The 27,543-nt window shown below is 36.0% G+C and overlaps 1 protein-coding gene across 51 annotated transcripts in view; it reads left to right on the top strand.

The window, feature by feature from the left end:
* Positions 1 to 27,543, top strand: part of MEF2C (myocyte enhancer factor 2C) — a 173,686-nt gene that overhangs the window by 61,593 nt on the left and 84,550 nt on the right. For 17 of the 51 annotated variants that reach the window (XM_021082273.2, XM_021082207.2, XM_085009804.1 and 14 more), the window contains one exon: positions 18,156 to 18,351. In XM_021082273.2, coding sequence (XP_020937932.1) covers positions 18,298 to 18,351 — 54 coding nt within the window. In that variant the 5' untranslated portion in view covers positions 18,156 to 18,297. 51 annotated transcript variants of the gene reach the window in all.

Here is a 27,543-nt window from a genome sequence, read left to right as displayed (position 1 = left end):
ACATAACAAAATTTATCTTTCTCATAAAGAACCATTTTAAGGCAAGTGAACTATCTAAGCCCATCCTGAAATTCTCCATATTAAACTTAGAGAAGTAGTTATTAAATATTCAATCTAGCTATTTTTTTCAAAGGACCTGCATAGAGGTTGTGCCATATTTCATTGTTTTCCAATTCAAAAGATGTAAAAGATGAACATTTTATGTAATTTCGAATTTTAGAATCCTCAGGAATGTGGCCAAATAAAGACGTGGTCTGTTATCTAGCTGCTTGATGATTATGTTCACTTTCCCAACATCTAAAAGTAACATGCACTCCTCTGCTTCTCAGAACCTCATTACTGGATCCACCAACGGACATGAGTGACATCACTATAAAAGTTATTCCAGGAGTTCCCGTCGTGGCGCAGTGGTTAATGAATCCGACTAGGAACCATGAGGTTGCGGGTTCGGTCCCTGCCCTCGCTCAGTGGGTTAAGGATCCAGCGTTGCTGTGAGCTGTGGTGTAGGTTGCAGATGCGGCTCGGATCCCACGTTGCTGTGGCTCTGGCGTAGGCCGGAGGCTACGGCTCCGATCTGACCCCTAGCCTGGGAACCTCCATATGCCACAGGAGCGGCCCAAGAAATAGCAAAAAGACAAAAATTAATTAATTAATTAATTAGGGTTTACTATTTAAAAAGAAAAAGTTATTCCAGAGGTTTCTTCACTGTGAAAGGCAGTATTTGCCAACAGGTCCTTTCTTACTGAATTAGGAATCTCAGGGGTTTCCTATTTACCACCAGCCCTCTCAAAGTGCGTAGGGTATACTAGCAGCCGTTTTGAGCTTTCACTTTGCACAATCACCTGCCCAGCATCTTAAATTGAGCTCAGCCTTGGTTAGAATGTGCCACTGTGGCTTTTGGCGTTTTTGAGCCACTCTGACCCATGGTACTCATCACCTGCTACAATGAACATGTGTAAATACATAAATGAATACATATGTGTCTGTATCTGTACCACAGTATTCTGCTTATGAAAGTAGGAGAATAGGCTGATGCTATGCTGAAAAATAATATACACTGATAAATCCTCACACTCTTTAGGCTCTGATAGAGCAAGGGTATGCAATACAATGTGGAAAAAAAAAGTGAGCTTCTGTCATACAACGAAGTGTGTGATTTCTCTTCAACAGTCATAAATACATTGCCAATTATGTTAACTATTCTTGTACAGTTAATTTGTATGTTTTTAGGTGTATGTGTCATAAAGCTGATAGCCATAAAATTACTTCTAAAATAATATATTTAAAGTGCTTGAATTGCAGTTATACCCAGAGGTCTCAAAACATAAAAAAATTCTTAAGAAGTAAGTATATGTGTAAAATTTCCAAAATGGAAACTACTGCCTATAGAAGAAGTTGTAGTAGACCATAGTTTGATGAGATGAAGGAGAGGAAGAGAAAGAGCATGAGAGAAGGAAGAACAAGAGGAGGAGTAGAAAAGCAGGGAAGGGAAGAAATAATGACCCTGGTAGTATCAGGGTTGGTTAGATCTGGGCTAGAAACCTACCCAAGGTACTTGGAAGGAGGGCAAGATGACTGCCCCAAGCCTGGAGACAAGATGTCTGTAATTCTGTCTGTAATTCTTTTTTTTTTTTTTTTGTCTTTTGTTGTTGTTGTTATTGTTGTTGTTGTTGCTATTTCTTGGGCCGCTCCCTCGGCATTATTGTTGTTGTTGTTGTTGTTGTTGCTATTTCTTGGGCCGCTCCCTCGGCATTATTGTTGTTGTTGTTGTTGTTGTTGCTATTTCTTGGGCCGCTCCCACGGCATATGGAGGTTCCCAGGCTAGGGGTTGAATCAGAGCTGTAGCCACCGGCCTACGCCAGAGCCACAGCAACTCAGGATCCGAGCCGCGTCTGCAACCTACACCACAGCTCACAGCAACGCCGGATCGTTAACCCACTGAGCAAGGGCAGGGACCGAACCCGCAACCTCATGGTTCCTAGTCGGATTCGTTAACCACTTCGCCACGACGGGAACTCCCTGTCTGTAATTCTTATCTTCATCGTAGGTGAGGTTGACTCTCCTGATGCATCCTCAGGAGGACACCTGTTTTGATGGTTTTTACCAGGAGTCAAGATGAATATATGTTGATTCATACACATTCACCTAGTTTCCCTCATGAATAGCACACTCATTTGTAGAAAGGGGCGGGGGGAAGGGGGAACCGTTGGTGCCATCAGCCAGTAAATACTGATGTTCTAATCACAGGTACTAACTCAAGTTTCATTCTGTTTCCTGGCTAACACAGTGAAGTAAACCTTTTTTTTTTTTTTTCCTTCAAGAATAAGAATGTTAGACGCATTAAAGAGTTCTGATTTTATTAATTTTTTATTGAAATATAGTTGATTTACAATGTCATGTTAATTTCTGCTTACGGCGAACTGATTCAGCTGTGTATATCTGAATATATATATATATATATGTTCCTTTTTTATCTTCTTTTCCATTATGATTTATCATAGGATATTGAATTTAGTTCTCTGTGCAATACAATAGAACTTTGTTGTTTATCCCCTCCATGTATAGTACCTTGGATCTGCTAACTCTAACCTCCATTCCATCCTTCTCCCAGCCCCCTCACCCTTGGCAACAGACTGTGAGTCTGTTTCTGTTTTGTAGATAGGTTCAATTGTATCAAATTTTAGATTCCACATACAAGTGATATCATATGGTATTTGTCTTTCTCTTTCTGACTTCACTTAGTATGAGAATCTCTAGTTCCGTCCATGGAAAAGGCATTATTTCATTCTTTTTTATGGCTGAGTAGTGTTCCATTATATATATATATATCTCACATCTTCTGTATCCATTCATCTGTCAATGGATATTTAGGTTTTTTCCATGTCTTAGCTGTTGTGAACAGTGCTTCTGTACACATTGGAGTGCATGTATCTTTTTTTATTATGGTTTTGTCTGTATATATGCCCAGGAGTTGGATTGCTAGATCAAATGATAACTCTATCCTTAGTTTTCTGAGGAATCTCCTTCCTGTTTTCCAAAGCAGCTGCACCAACTTACATTCTCACCAACAGTGTAGGAGAGTTCTCTTTTCTCCACACCATCCCCAGAATTTGTTATTTGTAGACTTTTTAATGAAGACCATTCTGACCGATGTGGGGTGGTGCCTCATTGTAGTTTCGATTTGCATTTCTATAATAATTAGCAGTGTTGAGCATTTTTTCATGTGCTTATTGGCCATCTGTATTTCTTCTTCGGAGAATGTCTATTTAGGTCTTCTGTCCATTTTTCAATTGGGTTATTTGTTTTTATGTTGTTCAGTTGTATGAACTATTTGTCTATTTTGAAAATTAAGCCCTTATCGGTTGCTTCCTTTGCAAATATTTTCTCCCATTCTGTAGGTTGTCTTTTCATTTTGCTTATGGTTTCATTTGCTGTACAAAAGCATGTCAGTTTGATTAGCTCCCATTTACTTTTGTTTTTATTTCTATTGCCTTGGGAAGAGAGAACTTGATTTTAAATACTTGATTTTAAAAGTATTTCTTAGATTCCATTAAATCCCTCTGAACATCAAATTTTCTGTATATAATTTTAACTTTAAAGTACTATTTTTAGTATTACCTTGCAGCATGCAGAAATAACAGAATATATAGTTTGATTACTAAGTCTGGGACTGGATTTACAGGGATTCAAATGAATAGCTCACACACAAGCTCTGTGACCCTGGGCAAGTAATTTAACCTCTCTATCCTCCAGCCTTTTTTTCTGTAAAGTGGAAATGATAATAGTGCCTTCCTCATAGGCTGCTCTAAGGATTAGAGTCAATGTGTGTTAAGTTTTTAGTGTCATAATATTTCATAACTTATAGCTGTTATTTATTAAATTTCTAAATATGGTTAGTAGTCCAAAGTACATAATGTAACCTTGAGCTTAGCAGCTTATGTTGCTGGAGGCTGAGGTGAACCAACTTTTCAATGCAAAAAAATGAAAAGACAATTATATTTACCAGGGAATTAAACATTTTTGTCAGCTCACTCTTTTTCTAGAACTATATCCTTTGGAGAAACATTCTGATCTCATTTTGTCTTACACTTTTATTGAATTTATGCCATTTGGGAACTTGCAAGGGGTCTTTGTGAACCCAGCTCCCTTTCTATGTCTGAGGAAAATGAGACTCAAAGTTGACTGGTCCAGAGATCTGCAGCTTCTTAGGTAACAGAACCAAACCCAGGAGAGCTTTCTTTCTACTGCGCTGCACTCAATGCTTTTTGGTGCTTTGGACTCTGGAAACAAATTGTACTCATTGCTAAATAGCTTATTAGTATTTTTACTTTAAAAGAACAATTCTCTACATCTAATATCATGTTTGTATTTCGTTGTCAAGCTAAAAGAATAGTTTGTTGTTTTATCAAATCTTCAACAATCCTGTTCGGTTTTCCTTGAGCCGGGCACCCAGCTAATAAGTGTTGGTTTGGGGCATTTGTATTCAGTAGTCAGAAGAAAGAAGTTTGTTCCTTTCTTAACGCTAACATTTCCCAAAGGATATTCCTGATAAATTTGTAAATACTCTGGATTCTTGCATCCATTGTATTAAAGAATATGAAAAGTCCTTTAAAAAATCTATTTTTTGACTATTTTTTGATTTTCTAACTTTTTGAGGGTAGGGATCGCTTGTTTGCACTCACAGAAACTGGTAATCTTTGGAATCCACTTTGGGATTTCTAAGGAGAGTCATGAACTCACTTCTACCAATGAGTGCTTTCTCTTAGATCCTAGGTTGGTTGTAGAGAATCATGATGAAAAACTGTCCATTTCAGTAACTTCTGATCTGTTGTAGCATGGTCTTTTTTACAGGGAAAGTACTGTAATACTTTCCGTAGGGTACTATCTGCCAAGGATGACTTGGGCTTTCCTTGGAAAGAGCCTGGGACAGAATGTGTAGACATGCGGAGATAAGGAGCCTCCTGCCAGGCCTTCAGCTTCGGACCCCGGCCCACGGCACCCACCCTGTGCAGCTCGCTTGCCTGCCCTGCCTGGATGCGGAGGAGGCATTCTGTTCGTCTGAGAACACCTCTATTCCTAGCTCTTTGACAGTTTCACTTTCCATATCCCCTCTGTTCTAAACATGTAGAAAAAGAGATAAAGGAAGGTGATGAAATGAAAAAAAAAAATCAAGTGGGGAATGCTTCAAGTAGAGTGAAGAAACTCATTTCATGTGCCTACTTTGTATGTGGTTATGACTGGGTTTTAGAGTGGGAAGTGACCTCCAAAGCTCATTTTTTTATAAGATAGGGAAGGAGGTAAGTATGTAGTGTGAAGTCGTGGTTAGTACTGAGAACAAAGTAAAACACTATGCTAGCTTTTATTGTAATAAATGTTTATACCATGATTCATTTAAAAAGAAATGAAGACAGCTTGACTCAAAAACAAAAAAAAAAAAATTTCAAATTTGTGATTCTCGTTCAGGGCATCTGGTTAATAGTAATGAAAATAGATTAGTGTTAATTTAGGCTTCTTGGTAAATTATTCAGCTTGCCATATTTTTAAACTGATAAAGTATGTTTACCAAATAGGACACAAATGGAAAGGGTAGAACAAAATGATCAAATTTATTCCACTCCCCTAAAAAATGCAGGAGAGGGAGAATTAAAAAATGTATACCCATTATTTCTTAAAATTTCCTTATATAGGTAATGTTGACAACTCCCCTTACTTAAGGTACTATAGTATCTCATTAGCCATGTCTGTTTTACAACTTTTAAAATTAAAGCGTGTCTACTGTCCTTCATTCTAATTTCTTATTTTATCAAAATTTGTAATCCTTAAATTTTGTGTTTTTCCTCTTAAAAATGCTTTAATTTAAAAAATGCGAGATGATTCAATTTGTCTATTCTTTCTAAATTGGAAATTAATCTGTTTGGCTTGAGGCTACAGAGCTTACTCTCATTAGATGCATATGTCCAAAGATGTGTGAATATTTCCCATACAGTGAGACATTGGGATTATCACTGAGATCTTAATCAAAACTGTGCTGATTGCTTGGGAGTTGGGCCCTATGAGAGAGGAAATAAATCAACCTAAAACAATGACTCAGTTACATTAGTAAAATAAGATTGTTTATTTCTAAAAAGAGTTTTAAAAATTCAGTTTTAAAAATATAATTCTGTATTTTACGTTTGCAGAAATGTTACATTGTATTTATCAGGTTGCTCATCCTGGTACCATCCATATTTAGCACTGCAAAATGAACTTATATCTCCAAGAACTGTTTCAACCAGTTAGCATTGCTTTAATAAAATATCCACACTTCGAGGGGAGACATGCCTTTGGGTTCAGCTAATAAATATAAATTTAGAAACCTTTTGCATTATGCTGTATTCTCAGTGTTTCAAAGTAATTTTATTTTCCATGAAATTATATAATATTGAAGAAAAAAGTTTACGCAGTGAATTTAAGAAATTGAATTGCATCCAACTGAATTTTCACAAGTGAATGTGGTTCAGGGTTTTTTTTGCTTGAACTTCACCACCTCATCATAGAATATGTGTGTTATTATTATTCCCATTCTGCAGCCAAGAAAACTGAGGTTTAGGAAACTATGAATTGGCCAAGTTTGTATCACCGGTGACAGGTAGAGTGCTGGAGTATTCAGCCTCAAAGTGCTGCTTGCTCCCTCGGTGGTTTACATCTCTCCTCACATGTCGTCTTTTCAGATAACCTTTTCCTGACAGCGTTATCCACCTGAACCCTTGCCCATTCAGTCACCCTCCACGTAGCATGTCCTATTGTGGTATTTCCTCTATAGCATTTTTCTATCCAAAATCATCTGATTAGTGCACTTGTTTATTGCTTTATTGTCCCTCTAGCCTCAGTTTCATGAAGACCAGGAACTTTGTTTTGTTCACATTGGTGTCTCTGGCACCTGGCATCATCCTCGACACATTTATGTCCCTGTGATCAGACTTTTTCATTAATATCTGAATATTTAACATCATGGTTTTGGCTAAGGCCTCCAATGTCAGTTTAGCCAGGATTTGATTGCCTGCATGGTTCATGCTAGAGTTTAGTTCAAAATCTATGGCGAGAATACACCAAAGATATATAGTTACATATAGTTCATCTGCTCCAAAGCTGGGGCCAGTAGCGTGCTTGTGTCCTGATAGAGGATCTATACTGCGTGCATGCACCTTAATCTCATTTCTGACATTTAACTGTCACCCTTCCTGACCATATATTCTGACAGAAGTTCTGAAGTATTAAAACCATGTGTTACACAGTCCGAGCATGTTTTACAGTCTCCGGGGCAGTTGTGTAGCATCCTCTAGTCCAGGAGTTTTACACAGATAAAGGGAGGATATAGTTTTGAGAGGAATGCTATAACTACAAAGTGCATCCTGAAGGCCATTTAGCTCACAATGAAGGTCTGTGTTTTAAAATAGCACTATAACAAAGTAACTACAGAGTTTTGGCAAGGGCTTAAACTATTTATAGAACTAAGTAAGGCATAGTAAATAGTGCCACAGTACCCAGTCCTCCCTTGCCATAACCCCAAACTTATGAAAAGCACTGTAATTATATTTTTCTACTTTAAAAAAAAAATCATAGTAGCCATTATCAGTTTAACCATACGGAAGCTCAGGCTGAGATTTCTTTTTTAAATGCATAGTTTTGATTTTCAGCAGCTGCACTGGGTCTTTAATCATATATTATCTTTATGAAGCCTTTTTCTAACATATGTTAATTGGCTGTTTTCTGTGACAAATTATGAGCTCTTACTTTGATGAGGTTCAATTGCAATCATGTTGGAGTCGAGTATGTAGAGTTTCCACCCCTGCTGGCTCCTCAAACCACTACAAACATCCGCACGTCACTGCAGTGCTGAGTAATGGCAGGATTTGGGCTGGCTGATTTTGCTACAGATTTTTTTTTTTTCCACAGGATATTTTCAGCTTCTTTGTACTAAATCTGTTGCAGGGTTTGCCCTTTTTAGCAGAAGCATGCTCTAAAATTAACATCAAATTGTATTGGAGATTACTATAATACAGTGAGAAATATTTCATAATACAACACCCCAGCGTCTGTTTTGCTTTACTAAAACGTTAATACATTTGTTAGACATTTTGTAGAAGTCATTCAGTTGTGAGGTTAAGTATTTTCTAAATCATTAGTATTTCGTAATATTTTGAATTTTTCTCTTTTGAGGAAAAGAACAGTTATTTGAGCAGCTGATCAAGTATGTATGTAGTGATCATGAAGAAAATACACATACTCTTTTTTTCTAGATGTTGCCAAACATCAATACTCTAAAGATTCCATTGTATTTTCTTTTTTCTTCGTAGTTACATCTGTTGGTCAAGTAATAAAAAGAATTACATGTTCCATCAAGGTTAATGTCCTATAAGATGCATAACATCCATTCCAGTCGTCTATCCTAATGTCAGGTTTTAATATATGATTAGGATGAACAGATATATTCTAATCCATCTACTCTGAGAACTGTGGCAGATAATCTGCATCATATGCCAACAGATGATCAATGATAGCTCTTGTAGAATAAATATAAAATACAGTGCATCTGTTTATATTCACAGGAACATAGGGCAATTGATTAAGGCCTTTGGAAACTGTGTCAAACACCAGTCATATTAGAATTCATTTAACTATGTTTCCGCCTTGCCATATAAGGTAAAGGACCTGTAAACTAAAGTTCTCCAAAGCCAAAGCTCGGGGTCAAATTTCCATACAAGTATTAGAGTTTAGAATAAGATCAGTCAGATGTGAATAGGAGCTACTCCTCAAGAGGCTGTTTTTAATCAGCCATTTCCCCAGAGTAGCGCACAGTCAATGAGCTCTAAATCCTGAGGCTACCTGTGCACATAAGAAGGCCTGGGAACATCATTACAGAACCTACAATTGAGCATATATGAAAAAATTAGAGCAGAAATTAAGGGTAAGAAAGGTTAACTTTAGAAGTCTTACTTGGGTACTCCTGTTTTAGAGGGTCTTAAAGATATCATTTTATATGTTTTAAAAAAAGGAATATTAAACTCCACTAAATGCAGCTACTTCTCTTTTAAAAGCCAAATGAAGAGTTATTATGGACTTATGTTAGCCAGAACTGTTTAAAAGTGTATTATTTTGAGAGGGTCCCTGTGCATCAATTTACTCCTGAGTAAATATGAAGTTTTTTTCCTTAATAGCACTACGGGTAGAGGGGATGGCTTCAGGAGTCCTGTGTGACACTGCAGTGTGACTGTGAAGTCAGTTGGTGCACTCTCTTGAGCTAGTGTACACAAGGAAATTTAGTTGCACTTGATAAGACATATATACTTAATTGGCTTTAAGAAAATAAACCAAGGTAAAAAATGATGTGTAAATGAAACAGAGAATTTGGCACTTGACTATATGGAAGCCCATGAGCCATGTGGCTTAATTGGGGCCAGTTGGGATCATTTAATGATTGCTGTCAGAAGATCAGATTTAATTCTCCTTATAAGAAGACCACAGTGGGATAGAGTTAAACAAATTGTCATCAGAGGTTTCAGATGAACAAAGCCTTAATTAGGTTGATTAGGATGCTGTAAAGGAGATGAAGAGAAATAGAAAAATTGATGAATCACTGGCTTCCATGTTGAGCCACATATAATAGCAATATCAAATATCTGTATTTCAACATAAACGATTATGGCATTTTGAATATTATATAAATTGGTTTTATGCAAACTTTCTAAATTCCTAAAGTTTAGCTACAGACAAAAGTAAGTGGCATTCAGTGTAAATAGTAGATGATTTATCTGGCATATTCTCCTTCATGTAGAACAAAAATATTGGCAGGAGGAAAATGGTATTTCTTCTCATTTTAAGGTCATCTTTAAATGTTATATAAATTCATAAAGTAAATAGCAATAGAGACAAATTATTTTTCAAGGACATAATTTCAATAATTTAACAGTATTTGAATACAGAATAATATAAAGCCTTTAGTTACAATGTCCTTTTAACCATTCATAGTACAGTCCTAAAAATATTGTGATTATTTACTAGTGATAATGTTTGAGAGTACTTAGATGTCTTAAAATTTACTCGTATTGTTTTACTCACATATTATGAAATACAAAAATGTTTTTTCCATTTGCTGCAGTTTTGCAGTAAAGTATTCCCTTTGTACGAACGAGCACACACACACACACACACACACACACACACACGTATCAGTAAAGCTGAAAATTGTATCTAGTACCACAGGCTTTTTGAGAAAAAAAATTTGTAGGATATTTATATTTTAATAATGAAATATATATTAAAGACTAAGAAAATAATGAACATAAGATTTTTTTTTCTGACAGGATCATGAAATGCCTAGCAATTCAGATTTTTGTCACAACAAGATGAAAATTTATAATAGCAACATCTTCCATTTCAAGCCTAGTTTGCTCTGAATTCTGGCAATTTTGTTTCACTGATATTGGTGCTGTATAGTACTTAACTTGCTTTGTTCAACAACAGCAACAGAAAATCCAGCTGCATGTGCTTATTGAGAGGTTACAGCTGGGAAACAGAACACTCTGTGATGCTAAATAGGAGCTCTTGCTTTGTGATGAGGCAGTGCGAGATTTACCTTTGTGGTGAGCCCTGCCACATCATTGCATGGCCTTTGGAAAAAAAACATGGTGGCTGGTCCATTGTGAAAAGTTAAGAAAACAAGGACTTGATAGAACCCTGAATTAATTACTCAATATGATGTGGAAGGACTAAAACCTGTGGGGTGGTTGAATAACATGAGGCTTTTGACATATTTAGACCATTTGGAGTTTATTTTAGCATGGGGATTGGAGAATGCTTTTTAAGCTCCAGTGTGAAAAAATGTCCAAGGCAAAATATACTGTGGCTGTCCATGACAGGGAAGCTGTTCTTCCTTTGTGTTTATTAAATTGTTTATAATGCAGCATACTTGTTTAAAGGTATGTGTCTTCTAAACTTTAGACTTGTGTAAATAAAGTGATTTACATCAGTGATAATGGAAGGTTAGGCCCACTTACTAAATTAATTGCAGGGGTTTTCAAAACGAGTTCCTTTTTAGCCTTATTACATTTCTGACATACATTTCATCTCCCTTTGTCCTTGGGGAAAGATATTAAAGTAGGACTAGAAGCATTAATGTAGAGTTTTCAGCAGCCGTGGTCATTGGGAAAATTGATATATTTCCCTAGTTATTTCTACTTTTGCAGCCTGAAGCTTTTCCATGACTGATACTTATGAGAAACTTCTTAATTTTTATAACACTATAAATTTTTCTTCACGTAATGATTATTGTTAATGGATAAATGAGGCATTTCCTTTAGAAGTTGCTCATCACCAACTCTGCAAAGTGAGGTCTTCATGGTATATGTAAGGACTACAATTCGCTTGATAACCTTACTGTATATTTCAATTTATATCTCAAAACTAAAGCAGTCTTACAAGTAGTAAGCCATGTTCCCAGTACTACTGTGTATCTAGCCCTTCACCTGTCATACCACATTTAATAATAACCATCCTACAGATGAAGTATGTTTCCAACTTTTTGTAGGGCAAGGGAACAGTGTTTCCAATCCATTAAATCATCAGCCTTTAACCACTTAGCTTCTAAGTGCCAACCAAGCTAGCATTCAGACCCTGAGCTTCCTGATTCCAGAATCCATTCAGCCTCCACTTCTCAGTATAAATTATTCTTATTCCGTATATGAGTTGCTATGTAAACATAATGAAAGATTAAGTGAAGTTAGCATTCTGCTTCCATAGAAATAAAAATGTGAATATGTTTTTGGTTTTGGTTTTTTTTTTTTTTTTTTGCCTTTTTAGGCCTTTGTACTCATGGCATATGGAGGTTCCCAGGCTAGGGGTCTAATCAGAGCTGTAGCCGCTGGCCTAGGCCACAGCCACAGCAACACCGGATCTGAGCCGCATCTGCAACCTACACCACAGCACATGGCAATGCCAGATCCTTAACCCACTGAGGGAGGCCAGGGATCGAACCTGCAACCTCATGGTTCCTAGTCGGATTCGTTTCCGCTGTGCCACAACTCCGAAAATGTTAATAGTCATTAAAATAGCAACTAAAGAAAATACTCACCTGTGATGTTGATAATGGGGGGAGCTATGCACAAGTTGGGGCAGGAGATTTATGGGCAATCTATTTTCCTTCCTCTCAATTTTATTGTAAACCTAAAACTGCCTTAAAAAATAAAATCTTTCATTAACGAAAGAGAAAATCCTTACCTGAAAGATAAAAATCTTAATGAATTAATTCATTAATCAACTAATAGTTATCAGCTCCTACTGTATGCCTGGCACTGGAGTAGAAACTGAGAATACAAAAGTGAAACAAAACAGATGTTGGCCACAGCTGTTGAGAAAGATGGCAGACAGTTTCAATTGTGACAAGTGCTACAAACAAGGACATGGTACTCTGAGTCCTTATGGGGGAATTTGATGTCATCAGGAGAGCATGGAGTGATTTCTCAAGAAGAAACTGGAGCTGAGACAGAAAGGAAGGGAAGAAGTTAAGGAGAAACAAAGGGTAAGGAGGAGCATTCCAGGCAGAAAGAATTGCATATGCAAAGGCCCTGTGGTAGGAAGGAGCATGGCAGGTATGAGGAACTGAAAAACAGTTATTATTTATTATTTGTATGTGTGGTATTATGTTCCTGAGACTTGACAGTGACTCAAAATTCATCATATTAACACTGAATTAGAAGAAGTCAAGAAAATAACTTTGGCATGATGCTAATTATTCAGTGGGGAAGAACGGGTAATTTTACTGCCATTAAGAGGATGTCTTAGCTATATGTCTTTAAGAATGAATTCAGCTTGCATTCATAGCTAAGATATTATAACATTCTGTATCATACATGGTGAGCTTAGAGATAAATGGAATAACTTTCAGGACCAAGGAAATATTCCCTAATTCAAAAGACATCAGGGAGTTCCCGTCGTGGCGCAGTGGTTAACGAATCCGACTAGGAACCATGAGGTTGTGGGTTCGGTCCCTGCCCTTGCTCAGTGGGTTAACAATCCGGCGTTGCCGTGAGCTGTGGTGTAGGTTGCAGACGCGGCTCGGATCCTGAGTTGCTGTGGCTCTGGCGTAGGCTGGTGGCTACAGCTCCGATTCAACCCCTAGCCTGGGAACCTCCATATGCCGTGGGAGCGGCCCAAGAAATAGCAACAACAAAAGACAAAAAAGACAAAAGATCAAAATAAATAAATTAATTAATTAATTAAAAAAAGACATCAGGTAGTTCAGTAACATTAAGATTACTAATTATTATTATTTCTTTTGAAGTTCAGAATACTTCATAAGAGAAAAAAAGTAAAAGTTCGACTTGTTCCTTTTAACCAAAAACATAATTACATGCCTCCTAAGTCTTTCAAATATATCAAAAAGTAGAAAGTTAAATGTATCTAGATGCACCATAATGAGCAAAGTTTTACACTTAATAATGAATCATTTAATTGTTCGAATTAGTTATACCAGGCCTGCAGCAACTGGGTTTATGATTATTTTTATCCCTTACAAAGTAGCCAGCTAGTATTTATTTAACCGTATAATTTCTTGTGTGATATGTAACATGCTTGGTTTTCAGCCTTGAGTCTTTATATGAAGATGCTGGTGTTAGTGAGTCTGTACATCAGTGAAAAAGATATTTGCTAGTATGAGTAAAAGAAAATCGGAATTCTTTCTTTGCAAACTGACATCACATATTTTAATGTTTTTTTATTATTCATAGGCTGTTTTTATTTAAGTGACTGCACTCTGCTTATTGTAGCAAAATACATGCTTTGAAAAGATAAGTTTAGCAGCAGAGAATTAATTTCTTCCCACATCTTTTAATGTGGCATGGCAGTCTCACTCTAAGATCAAAACACATAACTGAAGGTTATGTTTAATTTCTAAATCAAAGTGTTGTGGGAAGATGATTGAAATCTGAAGATGACTCAGATCCACTTGATATGTGGTTTTCTTCCTACAGAAACCTTATGGTAGACTGCCATTTCCATGTTAGAAAGAACCTAATAGTGATGAGATTAAAATAGTTTCACTATATACCGAAAGTTTATCTTACTTTGGTTGTTAGTATGAATTTTTTTTTAAGAACTGTGAAAGTTTCAATAACATAGAAATCTCTTTCCCTACCTCTCCACCCCAGTTATATCTTTTCTTAAGCTAAGGGGGTAAAGAAGTACTCCATGTATTTTCTCAACATTGATTTCGGGGCAACAGTTTTCATTATTATATTTTTTACCAAAAATAACAATAATAACAATTCCTCCATTTGGTTCTTTGCCTGTATAGGATTCTTCATTTGCCTCCAGGGGGTAAATTAAGACTATATGGTCTCGTTCATTGTGTCATATGCTTTTGATGAGGCATGGTTAATGGCAATTGCAACGTGACTCCTACTTCACCAGAATGAACTTGTTTGTTTTCTTATTTTTATTTCTTAAAGCCAGCACGCAAAATACCAGTCTGGAGCTGAAGTGGATTTTTGTTTTCTCTCAGGTGTTTTAAAAATAGGGAGTTAGAAATGTTGTCCCCGTGTCTGGATTTGTCTCATTGTCCCTTATCTGAACCTCTCAAAGGCCTCTCTCTGTGGGGTGTGCAGCACAGCACACTCAGACAGTTCTGCTCAGAGAAGGAAGTGAAGAGTTTTGGTTCCCATTTTACACTTCTGGAACAGTTTAGGGAAGGAAGCACCTTTACACCTTTTATTGTTCGTGGTTGCTGACATCATATCCTTCCCTGACCAGTCTGTGCGTGTTTCCTGCCATTCTGTCAAGATTCTTCTGTGTTACTGGGAGGGATTTGTGGGAGGGAAGGAGGGAGGGAGGGAGGAAGAGAGCAAGAAGGAGTGAGGGAGGGGACGGGGGAAGGGCCGGAGGCGTGTGTCACTCCAGGGCGCTTGTTTGCAGATGAGAGAGCCGGTGGGAGAAGGATCTTTAGCATCTGTCCACAAGAAATTCACTCCTTGGGTCTCAAACCACTTTGCCTTCGTCTATCTGCTTATGCCAAACTCAAAGTGAACAGAAGCCTGCCATAATGAAGTTCCCCTTTTTAGTAAGCAGCCTGATTTTATTTTTCTTTATTTAGGTTGGCAAAAAGAAAAAAATGCAGAAGACTATAACTCTATAGAGTGTAACTATGGTAGAGTATTTCTTTTTCTTCTTTTTTAATTACTGATTGTTTTTCTGTGACTCTGTCATTTTCCAAGAACACGTCTTTCATGTGGAAGAAGCAGCGGCAAGGCTGCTGGAATTATTTTAAGCTTATGGGTTGATTGTACGTAATGAAAGTTCTCGGCATAACTTGAAATCTACTACATGTAGTTTAGCTATTACCACTTCTTTTCTTCATATACTTACGGACCAATTTTTCAGATTACTGAAGTTATATAATGTCTTTTTCACCCTGTCTAGGCCTCCTACAAATTAAGACTTGAAACCGACCGAACAATATAGTTTTGCATAAAATCAGGTTAGAGAAATAGTTATGCTAAGAAAACAGCTACTGAACTATTGTTGACCTTTCCTAACTCTCTGCATTTTTACTGACAACCTTGAAACGTGGTGACCCATAATCAAATGTTCTAAACCAAATGTTCCAAGAGACATTTTACTTCATGAAAACAGTCTCATCATCCCATCTTATTCTGCATATGTACTTAATCATATAAAATTTTGCATTTCAGAAATGCTCAAATGCTTTTCAAGAAATATTCATTTTTAAGGGAAACAAAATATTTTCATTTTGTTGAAATTTAAACTTGCATCTCTTCTTGCATATTTCAGAAAGGAAAATATATTTAATGTCATTTTTAATCAACTCTTTTATATTTATATGTATTGATACATATCAGTTCTTTCTGGCAAAGTATTTCCCATCCTGTTGTAAGAATTAAAAAAGAAAATCCTTGCTCTGCTCTTTTTCAGACGCATCTCTCGTTTCGAAGTTGTGAAATAGGGGGTGGTGATAGGGAGGAACTCTTCTAAGTTTGGGTCATCAGGAACTCTGTCATTTTGAAGAGACTTTTTTACTTTTTCTCCAGGGATGTTTCTCTATTTGTTTGTTTATTTGTGTTTTGAAATCATGATCCGTAGTGGTTCTCATCTTCCCTGCCTTGTTCAACACGCTAATCTGTTCACCCTGACCTTCCACCTTAAAGTGAATAAGCGCTTAGGCAGGCGTAGTCCTGTAAGCCGATAGTGCCACCGGCCTCAGCTCAATGAAAGAAAGGAAATCGTCCCATATGCATGTGTTGTAGATTCATGGGTTGGCTTTTCTGTGATAGAGGAAGCCTGTTTGTCTCTTTGGGGTCTTGCCCATGCATGGGAAATACCATTCTGATGTGCTGTTTGCTTCTAAGGTAAGACTATAGGAAACCCAGGAAAGTTGTCGAGTGGAGTGATATTTAAGGCTGTTACTAAAAATAGATGGACAGTGTTTGGCAACAGGGAATATAGGATACATTTGTGCTTTGTGGATTTTTTTCATATTTTAATGTGATTTTCAATATATCATAGCTAATTTTTTCCTATGTGTTTGTCAAATGTGTTATGTATATAACTGTAAAGCTTTGAACTACTTCCAACGTTTAAAATTACCGCTGGAGTAATAGTTTTTGATGAGTACTCTGTGGTCATGATATTACTCAACATGTATATATATTCTGAGAGGCAGAACTAAGCTGCAGTTTAGTAGAAGGCATTGGGCAAAAGAGAATGGATGGTCTTAGCATTTAAGCAGGACTTAATCCACCAGAACTAATTATATCATAATAGCTTCTGCAATTAGATAATCACAGAAAACTTAAATGAAAAAAAAATTTACTCAAGGTGATAAAGAATTTAGAAATTAAATTAAGGAACTGAAAAGACAGCTGATGATCAGACCAAGTGTGTAACAGTTCCAATTCTCATTCCAATAACTTTGAATTGAAGCCAAATAATCTATTAAGTAGCCAGGACATTGGCTTAGCATTACATAATACATGTGGGAATTTATCAGGTCAGTTGTCAGACACCAACTAAAATAAACAGGAGAATTCTGAGCAGTGTGTAAGTAATTTCATTCTTTGACATAGAATAATTCCTTCTTGTTAACTTCCACATTTACATTTCACAGCAATTTGCTTTATGTTCAAATATTTTCAGATATTATTTAAAACAAAGTAAAATATGTGCTTTTAATACTCTGGGTTCTCTAGGTTTATTTTATATTATTGATGATCACTTCTTTCATTTTAATTCATGACCTAAAGATACCCAGAATATACCGAGTTTCTATAATTCGTATTTTATTCCCCAAAGAGGTATGATATGTCTTGTTAAAATACTTAAATTTAGAGGAATGATGGCTTATAAAAATTATAGTTATATATGGAATAATATTCTAATTTTTGCACCATTTCTTTCCTTTCTATGAATGATTGCCTTTTTTGATTCTTGTATTCAAGCTATAGCTTAAGGGCTTTCAAAAGGAAAAGGAGATCTCACTGCTGATAGCTGCTTGTTATGTAAGATTAAATATCCCACATTATTTTTACAGTGCTCTCATAGCAGTGACTTTTTAAAAATAAGATTAAAGGATTTAGATTTAAATTAGTTGACATTTACATATATCAAATACCACTTTCATAATAGTCCATCCTATTTGCATAACGAGGGACGTTATCACCTCTGCTGTCAAAACACGAGATTGTTTTCCCTTCAGAAATGAATTAGCTGCCCTACTTAGCATACACAGGTACATAAAGGTTCATTAACTCTCTGATTTAGGTAATTTTTCATAACAGAAGGGTGAAAATAGTCACCTAATTTCATTAAAAAAATATTAAGAAACTCTTTGCAAAAGATGCATTTCAAGTGTAGGGCTTTAAAGCACAGTTTTTGTCATTTAAATGACTTGTTAAATTACTTATGAGCTTATTTTAGTTATAAAAACAAACCATTCCTACTTGATATGCTCCTGCATGTGATATACCATGTACTTTTATAGTTGCTTATTTTCATTCATTTGATTGGTTTACTGCCATAGAGTTTTATTTTTTTAAAATAAGAATATGATCTTTCTTACGAAACTGGCTTGCTATTAAAATGGTGTTTAATTTTTATTTTTTGTTCAGCAGGAACGAATGCAGGAATTTGGGAACTGAGCAGTGCAAGTGCTGAAGAAGGAAATTTGTTTGGAGGAAACAGGAAAGAGAAAGAAAAGGAAGGAAAAAATACATAATTTCAGGGACGAGAGAGAGAAGAAAAACGGGGACTATGGGGAGAAAAAAGATTCAGATTACGAGGATTATGGATGAACGTAACAGACAGGTGAGTGGGTAAACTTTTTGGGGGGTTATTATTTACATGGACTGTTTCTTACATTTCCCCTCGGATATATTAAGGGTACTGAAAACATTCTGAGCTTATAAACATCCACTGAGAGCAGTTTTAGTGAATTAAAAGTGGTCAGTTCAAGTGCTAATAGTTTCTTATATGTAAAGGAAAAAAAATCACCCTATCTATAAGAATATGTGTATTTTACACATTCGTGATTATTCACTTTTTCCTTCAACATGAATTTTAAATGTGAGTTGCATTTGTGTAACATAAATACCTTAGTAATTAAGAGTTAATAAGCATAACATTGCTATTGCTATGCACGCATCATCAAACAAAGATATTATTATATTCCTGGGAACAAGGCCTTTGTGGTCATCTATTTAAAGGTTTGTAATATAGGCTAAATATCCTTATAAAAATGACTTTCAAGAGTTCCCTTGTGACACAGCAGGCTCAAGGATCCAGCATTGTCATTACTGAGGCTTGGGTCACTGCTACGGCCTGGGTTTGATCCCTGGCCTAGAAATTAGTTAATTCATACCATTTTCTTTAAACCCTGAATTTTATAAATCTAGAGGCACATGATGTAATTTTTTTTTCTAGAACTCCAGTGATACTTGTATGATACAGTTAATCTATTCTAAAGACTTCATGTATCCGAGTGCTCTACTCAACAAAGACTTAATACATTATGAATGTCTGTGATTTGACTATTTTTCTTCACACTTGGGGAGAATGGATTTGGTTAGGTGATGTAAGTCTAGTTGGGTGGTTTGTATGCATCCAAATGTTAAATATCAAATAACAGTTCCTGAGAGAGATACTACAGTACTGCCAGATCCCAACCATTGTACATGAATAATGGAACCTATAGAACAGGCATTCCTTGACCATGGAAGAGGAGAGTGTTTTGTCTCTTGTCCACTTACTAGGGAAAGCTAAGAGGACAGCCTTGGAGATGCCCCACCATCCATGATTTCTTCCAAAGACACTCTTTTTATCCTACTGTGCCTATCTTCTGGGATCTGCAAGTGAGACTAGAGCTGATTCATGCTTTAAAAGTTTTTATTGCTATATGTCAATTATGATAAATAGAAGTTGTTATTTATGCCATCAAAGCCAGTATGCCATTAAGAGGTAAACTTTTTTAGGTTTATGCTCCTTTAAAACACTATATTTAAGGTACATATGATTTAAACTACTTTGGGCTGAAAATTGAGCTTAGAGGATGCATAATGCTTAGATTTATGATGAATTCCTGCAGTGTTTTCCTATACATTGCTTACTGCTATAGGTCAAGCCAAAAAGCAATAATTCTGTCAATATAAAGCCACAGTATTTTTAAATTGATTTATAGTTTGAAACTGAAATTAGGACTGAAATATTGAACATCATATACCACTATCTAGACCCTGTTGTTTGGACTAGCATCTATTTGAGGTGCAGTCAAAAATAATATGAATTAGCATCATCACTTCATTAATAATGCCAGGTAATATTTAGGTTCATGAAATTTATTGTATCTTCCTTTTGCTTACAAAGACAAAAGTTTTTGCAGGTTAAATTCCCTTTCATTTCGCTTTGTAAAAGAGTATAAAATGCACATGGGCATACAAGGATTTTAACATCATACATTTGAGCTAATAATGGAACATTTTTTCTTGATTTCAGTGTAGTTGCATCTCCAATTGCTGTTACTCTCACCCATGTTAGAAGTCAAAAATAACTTTAGGATCGGGACTGTGTAGTCTTTCCTTCAGTCTTTAGGGTCAGTTGGCCCTTTAATTCAGTACTCTTAAATGGCATTAGTAAAATTCAAAACTTCCGCATTGTAATATGTATTTCAGTGGTTATTTTAAATGGCTATTAACAATCTTAAACTGCCATCTTACTGGTAAATATTTATCGTGCATGCCTCTCATCTACTGCAAGAGTGATCACAAGAGCCATTTGGGAGAGAGCCGAAAAGATGTAGGTCACCTCTAATAATCAACACCAGCAGATCTGCAGCCACATATCATAGGAAGTGAGGAGACACTCCTAACCTAGGTTCCCTTTAAAGTAGGTGTTCACATGTTGAAAAGGAAAGTGTTAACTGCCTTGCCCTTTTTGAAGCTTCCCCCACTCCTTAATAGAGCCTCACACAATAGCTCACTGTCATCTTTTCTTAAAAGCAGTAAAAGCTTACCCTGCCATTGCAGGTGTTTATGTGGCTATACAGAAAACAGGGTGTGTTTTTACAGAATAAGAAATACTGACTTAAAGTGTGAAATGAAATTTTACAGAGCTGATGTGATAAGTTGTATATCATTAAGAAAACTGTGGTAAAACAGAGTGGCTGTTTAGATTGAATTTTGCCCTTACTTTACTTTTCATTATGGCAGTAGGCAACAGCTAAAATTCAGAAACTCTGGTTGTATACATAAATAGTTTAAGGGAGGAAAAAAAATAACAGTTTGTTTTATTTTTTTAATTTTCCAGCACCTCCAAGTTTATGAAAACTACTTATTTCTCAGTCTCTAACCCAAACAAGGTAGATTTCTTAAGCTAGTACTTAAACATAAATAAAATCATGGAATGTCAATTTGTCTTACAGAAATTTTTAGATAACTTTAAAGTAGCTATGTGTACCAAGAACTCTATATGTATTATTCCACTTCATCCTTATTCATTCCATTTACAGCTGACTAGTTCATTTATTTATTAAATCAACAAATATCATTTGTTTCCAAAGTACCTAACAAAGTATTCAGAGGTGAACAAGAAGAGCCTCTCATCCAGCTTATTGTCTGCCACAGAAGTCAGCAAACCTTTTCCTTAAAGGACCAGATAGCAAATGTTTTTGGCCTTGTGAGCCATATAGTCTCTGTCTCTACTGTTAGGGTCTGCCCGCATAGTGAGAGCAGTGAAGGACAATGCGTAAGTGACTGAATGTGTCTGTGTTTGAATACGACTTTACAGGCAGGACTGGCCTGTGGACCCCTGGCCTAGCGGGATAAACCAGACGTGAAATATGCAAATATATAGTAAAATTTTTGATCATATGTGCTATGAAAGAATGATAAGAAGGTAATTTATTTAGGTTGGGGATGGGAGAAAGACCTCCCTGAGCTAAAAATGCTAAAATATGGGAGCTAAAAGATGACTCAGAGTTAGGCAAATGACAGCATTTCAGAGGGAACAACAGTGTTTGCAGAGCTCTTCTGAGAAAGGAAAGAGCCTGCTAAAGAGTCCAACCAAAGCCCATGGAACTTGACCCTGATGTGATTAACTTCAGAGAGATGAGAGAGAACATCAGTATGCCAGGCAGGGCCCAGATCATGCAAAGCTGAAGTCAGAGAGTTAATACTAGGAGGTAGCCAAGATTTGGGCCCATATTCAAAAACAAAACAAGCTTTTCTCAATTATGTCATGCTGCATTCTGTATAATATAATGTCTAAGAGAGTGGTTTTATGCCATTGCTTTCCCATTTATATCATACTGCATCCAGTATAATATAATGGTGAGGAACATTGCTTTTTAGAGACACATAAACCTTATTCTGGCCCCTGTTCTGACACCTACCAGCTGTGTGACCCTCCAGCAAGTGACTTAACCCCTCTGAGCCTTATCATTTTCCCTTATCAGTGGAGAGAAGATTTTAAAAAGTACCCACCTCATTGAGATAATTAAATTGGAGGATAAATGTAAAGCTGCTAACATATAATAAGTGCTCGGTAAATGTACCTATTAGCTGTTCCTATTAAGATACACACTCTTTGAACCATAAGCTGGTTATAGTTAATATGATTTCTATCAAAACAACTCCTGTGCTGTGTAGCACATTGAAAAATAGTACCTGAACCTTCATTTCAAGAGGGTGTTTTCCTTCAAAGAATATCAGAGAGATGGAAGGAAAAGTGGAACAGAGTGGAGCTGGAGCACAGAGGAGCCTTTGGAAGCTAACAAGAAGCAAGAGAATCATTTCAGAGCAAGAGCCAGCTGATGACAGAGAATGACTTATGGACAGGAAGGAAAATCACACAGAACGTTTGTGGAGCAGGGCTTGGGACAGGGATGGGGAGTAGTTTTCCAAAGTCTATGCTTGTAGGACTTATTTTCAAAAGTATGTTACTGACCAAATTGTTTTGAACTACTTATCACCATTTTTTATCACTTCTAGCCTCTAGCTTATTCTCACATTACAATTTCAGTCTCTCCATCTGCATTTTTTTGTTCTTACCTGAGAGTTACCCTCATCAATTAGGCAATAATCTTACCTCCCTCATATGGTACCAGTTGCTACTATGCTTCTGAAACAGCCGGATTTTTAAATGAGTTTCGTCCTCATATGACTCCTTGCAAACAGAATATACTTAGAAATCTGTTAAATCTGTTATATCTTTTATATCAAGAAGAAAGATATATGAAAATTAGTCATGCTTAACCTAAATCCATTTACTTGTGTGTTTGTATTTAAAATGTTTAACTTTCCAACTTTGGAAGGATAGGAGAGGTAAACCTGAGTTTATTTGTGTGGCTTATTATAAAAAGCTGTAATATTTGAATAACTATCAGAGAAATATATTTGTCAAATAACACAGTTAGAGCCTAATATAGTTAAAGAAAAAACAGTTTTAAATGTCTTAGGTTCTTTTCTTCCATCAGATCTGGCACACTAACAGTTTTTGCCAGCAAACAAAATTTCATGTAATTATCATTGCAATAACTGGAGCACAAATGAAACACAATTAGCAACATTCTCCTGTTAATAGAACAGGAGAATCCCCTTATGACTAAAAAGAATTCAGAGTTTATAGCTGTTAAATTTTCTTTTTTTCTCCTTTTCTTTTCTCCTTATATCATTTTGTTACATGACAAAAATTATTTTAAATGGGCTCATGAAAGAAAACTGGAAAAATATGTTCAGTGTAGATGCAACCTCTGACAGTTTCTACATACTGACGTTTTTAAACCAAATCTGAATATTCTAAACTAAACTAAACTGAAAAAAAAAAAAATAGATGCATTGGTTTTCTCAAATGACTCTTTTTTTTTTTTTTTTTTTTTTTTGCTTTTGCTTTTTAGGGCCGCACTCTCAGCATATGGAGGTTCCCAGGCTAGAGGTCTAATTGGAGCTACAGCTGCTGGCCTACACCACAGCTCACAGCAACACCAGATCCTTACCCACTGATCAAGGCCAGGGACAGAACCTGCAACCTCACGGTTCCTAGTCGGATTTGTTTCTGTTGTACCACGACGAGAACTGCTCAGATGACTCTCTTTTAAAAGAAATGCATTTTATTCCTTACCTCCCCTTGTTTTCCTCTATTTTAGGTGCTTCTTAGAATTTTAACTAAAATCTCAATGGAATTTTTATTGTAATATTCCTGCAAGGTGATGTCCAAAACATCAGGAAATAAAAGAGCCAGTTAAATACAGGTCTAAACTTGAAAGTGACAACCTACTAACCTAATACAGAATTCATTGAAATTTAGATTCACTCTTTAAGTGTGAGGACCTGGAAAATACAGTAATACAAATGAATTGCCTTAAGAAAAGAATTTTGTTATGATTCTAAGCCATGAGGTTTAGAATTTTCTTTTTCTTTTTAAAATATTCTTTTGTCGTCTCCACAGACTTCCCAGTTTGTCAGTTGCTTGTATGCATATTAAGCATACAATAAATTATTAGGGAGGAAATTATTCTTTAAATACTATAGAAGAGTTATCCATGTTTAGCAATGAAAATCTGGAACCTTGTTTCAAATCAAGTGAATAAAAAGCTCATTCAGTGCAAAAGTATTGAATTTTCTAACTCTAAATCCAAAACAAGCCTGAAAATACCTCATAATGATTATTACACCCTTTTCCCCTCAGTATCCTTTCTTAATAGCTGATTGCTTCCTCTGAACTCAAATTAATTTTTTTTCTTAAACTCATTTTGTAAAATGAGTAAATAAATAAAAACAGGTTGTATCATACTAATATATTAGAAAATAGTAATACATTTCAGATTTAAATTGAAAAATTGATATGTCCTGTGTATGCCTACTTAAAGATTCCCCATATGTGTAAGTTAAATCAGTCTTTTATTCATGTTAAAATCACCAAGGAAAAAAATTTTTGTTAGAGAGCTGGAATTAACCGGTGAGAGACTAAAAAAGAAAAGCAGAAGGGAAAAATGACAAACTGTACTCTTGCAAGATTCCAAATCAAAGAAAGCAGTGGCCAGAGTGCTCAGATGTATGTTTAACAGCTGTGACATAGGCCTTTCCTTTCTATTCTATTTCTATCAATTTGAAAACAATTCACAAGTGGTCTCTCCACTCTGTAGTTGAATCACAGAGATTGTGCACCACAGACTTTCTGTATATCCCGTGTGATGTGAGGCATTTTAAACTCATACAGCTAAATTTTTTCCTTTACTGCCAAAAAAGGATTGTCTCAACTGCCATAAGACTTATTCATTAGCTTTCCTTTAGTAAGAAATCAGAGAGGCCAAAATGTTCACAAGGAAACAGATAACTCCCTCCTCTAGAATTTTGTCCCTGAGTTTAAGAAATAAGCTCTTCCTTGAGCTTGAGCACTAAAAGATTTTTTTGTTGTTTCAGTTCTAATTTATGTATTTCATAGAAGTTCCATTTGAAAGTATAATTTAGAAAAACCCAAATGCTTATATTTATTGTATCTCAAACACCTTGTGTAGCAAGTTGACATGGAATGACACCTTCCACCTATGAATGCACTTTTGGCACACACCATTCTGTGTGCCACAGATCCCCTTTTGCTTTGCAAATGCATAAACTGTGTATGACATTATATTACTGAGAAACCAACACTAAAAATATAAACATTATAAATAGACCACATAAAACTAAGAGGTTTCTTCCAAACTAGAGATTAAAGAACATGTTGCTAATTGTTTCAAAAGCCATGTCCTTTGCAGTCTAGACTTCCTTTAACATTGTAATGTATTTATTTAAAATGAGCTCCTTTGAAAATTATTACAGCAAAAGTATTTTTAAGGTTTACATCCCAACATAGTCTTATTGAAGGCAATTAGAACCCCAGCCACCATCAAGAATTTTTGGTTAAAAGAATAAGAGTAACAACATCATTAAATTAAATGAAATTCCATAGTATGGAATATGCATGTGTGTTTCTTTTGAAATATGTTGGACCACTAATAGGAATAAGAGAATCACTCTCAATGTTTGGATATTTGACTTTTAATTTTAAGTTGGAACAGTTGAGCTTAAGAAATCACTAACATTTAAATAACATTTCAACAAATGTAACTGTTTGGAAACTACAACGGAGACAGCCTCCTGCCTTCTGTCTTACAAGGATTGATTTGGAAGGCCCTGAGGGAGAAAATATTGGAGTTAGGAGGTAAAACTGAAGCCATTGTGGAAAGGAAGAAGTTACACTCTTCCTGTTATGACAGGAAACATAGACAAATGTGCTTCCTGAGCATTTACTCAGCAGGGAATGAAGTAGTCTTTGACCTTTACCTTAGGTACATTTTGGCTTTGTTAAAATAGTAAACATGTTTTTGCCCCCCAAATCTAAATCTGGTTTGTTTGATTCTTTTAAGATTCAAATTTTATATTTCATATATATGAGGTATAAAGAAACAAGTATTTTTTATGACTGCATCTACAGATTGGATTTAGAATGTAAATCAGCCCTTTAAACAAACCAAGCAGAGCTCAGCAGCATTTATAAAAAAATTAAAAGCAAATTGTACTATAGTCTTCTCTTTTTAAAATCCAAAACATTCTTGGGCTTATAAATGGACCACAATAAAATCTTTTAAATCCTAGATTGAATAATTATAGCTCATCATTCTTCCTTTTCCTCATGAACATAAATATATCAGAAATCAACTATGACAAGTTTTAAAACCCAGATGCTGAGTTTGTTAACTGGCACTCAAGTTTATTAATATGCATTCAATTCTTTAATTGTAATCTAACCCATTGTATTATTTTCCCTTAAAATAATGTGCAGTGCACAAGATTTCAAGTTTTATTTTGGGATTTCGGATATTGACTTAGGGTGAGGGTCAGTAGAGTTCTAAATTCCACACTCTCAGCCCCCTATTTTAATCCTTTTATTGTGTTCAGAATTTTAGGAACTACCATCCTTTGGAAATCCTACTACATTGCAGCAAAACTGGGCTCAGTTTGCTGGAGGCTAACGAGGACAATAGTCCTCTTTGCAGCAGAACACACTGCTGTCTCATCCTCGCAAGTTATGCTGGAGGGTTACAAGCACATGGTAGCAGTCTGCTTAAAAGAGTCCCTCACTGCTCTTTAAAGAGCCTTTCATTGATGATGGCAGGCCCCGTCATTGTATAAAGGAGCGCTTGTCTAGAACACAAGTCTGCAGTGGCACTACTTCCTCCCACCGAGAGTAATCACCAGGCCTAAAGCTCGCAAGCCTTTCTAATGACAGACCGAATTAAACAAAATAAAATGGAAGAGGAATACTTTAGAACAGTTGCACCATTACTTACTGTCAGGAATAAGCTGGGGGAAGAAAAAAAGCATTTAAGACGGCATTTCCCTTTTTTTCAATTAAAGATTGTCGTTACAGACTCTTGACTCCATCCCTAACCCTTTAAACACATAGGAAGACCTAGTGGCTCTGGATTAGAGAGCGCATTGTATCTGTGAACTGTCCATCTTGTCCCTCATTAGTCACTCCATTTCCTTAGCGGGGAGGAAACCAAGAGATTATCTAGGCTGTGGGTGAGGAGGGTTGGATCTGAAATATTTTCATAGGATGGTGGTCATATTAATCATGACTCTATTTGGACAAGGAAAAAAAACCCTAATAAAAACCCTCAAAACTTAGAAAAAAGAATTAGCTGGATATGTTAATCCCAAATGCGTTCTAAAACAGAGAAACTAATATTACTTTATGAATTAAAGAAATGAGTAAAAAGTTCTCCAATCACTGAGCAGACTCATCAAGCAGTTATTAACATCACACTGGGAGAATTCTGATTGGTAGGAAGAAGTATTAGAGACCCATAGATAAAATTATCCTTGTTTCCCTTTAGTAATGCATCTGAAGTCATTTAGTTAGGCTCTGCTGTTCTCATAGATGTGAATAGCTGCTGTTTCCAAAGGTCTTTTTCTTTCATTTATTCTTTCCTGTAAGATGCACGGACTCCCACAGTTAAAATAT

Source organism: Sus scrofa, chromosome 2, assembly GCF_054392235.1.
Source record: "Sus scrofa isolate SSC_HxYL_T2T_F1_AM1 chromosome 2, Sscrofa_HxYL_maternal_Yorkshire_Landrace_v2.0, whole genome shotgun sequence".
Lineage (NCBI taxonomy): Eukaryota > Metazoa > Chordata > Mammalia > Artiodactyla > Suidae > Sus > Sus scrofa.
The sequence above is the reverse complement of the archived record's forward strand: the minus strand, read 5'-3'. Positions and strand labels throughout refer to the sequence as shown.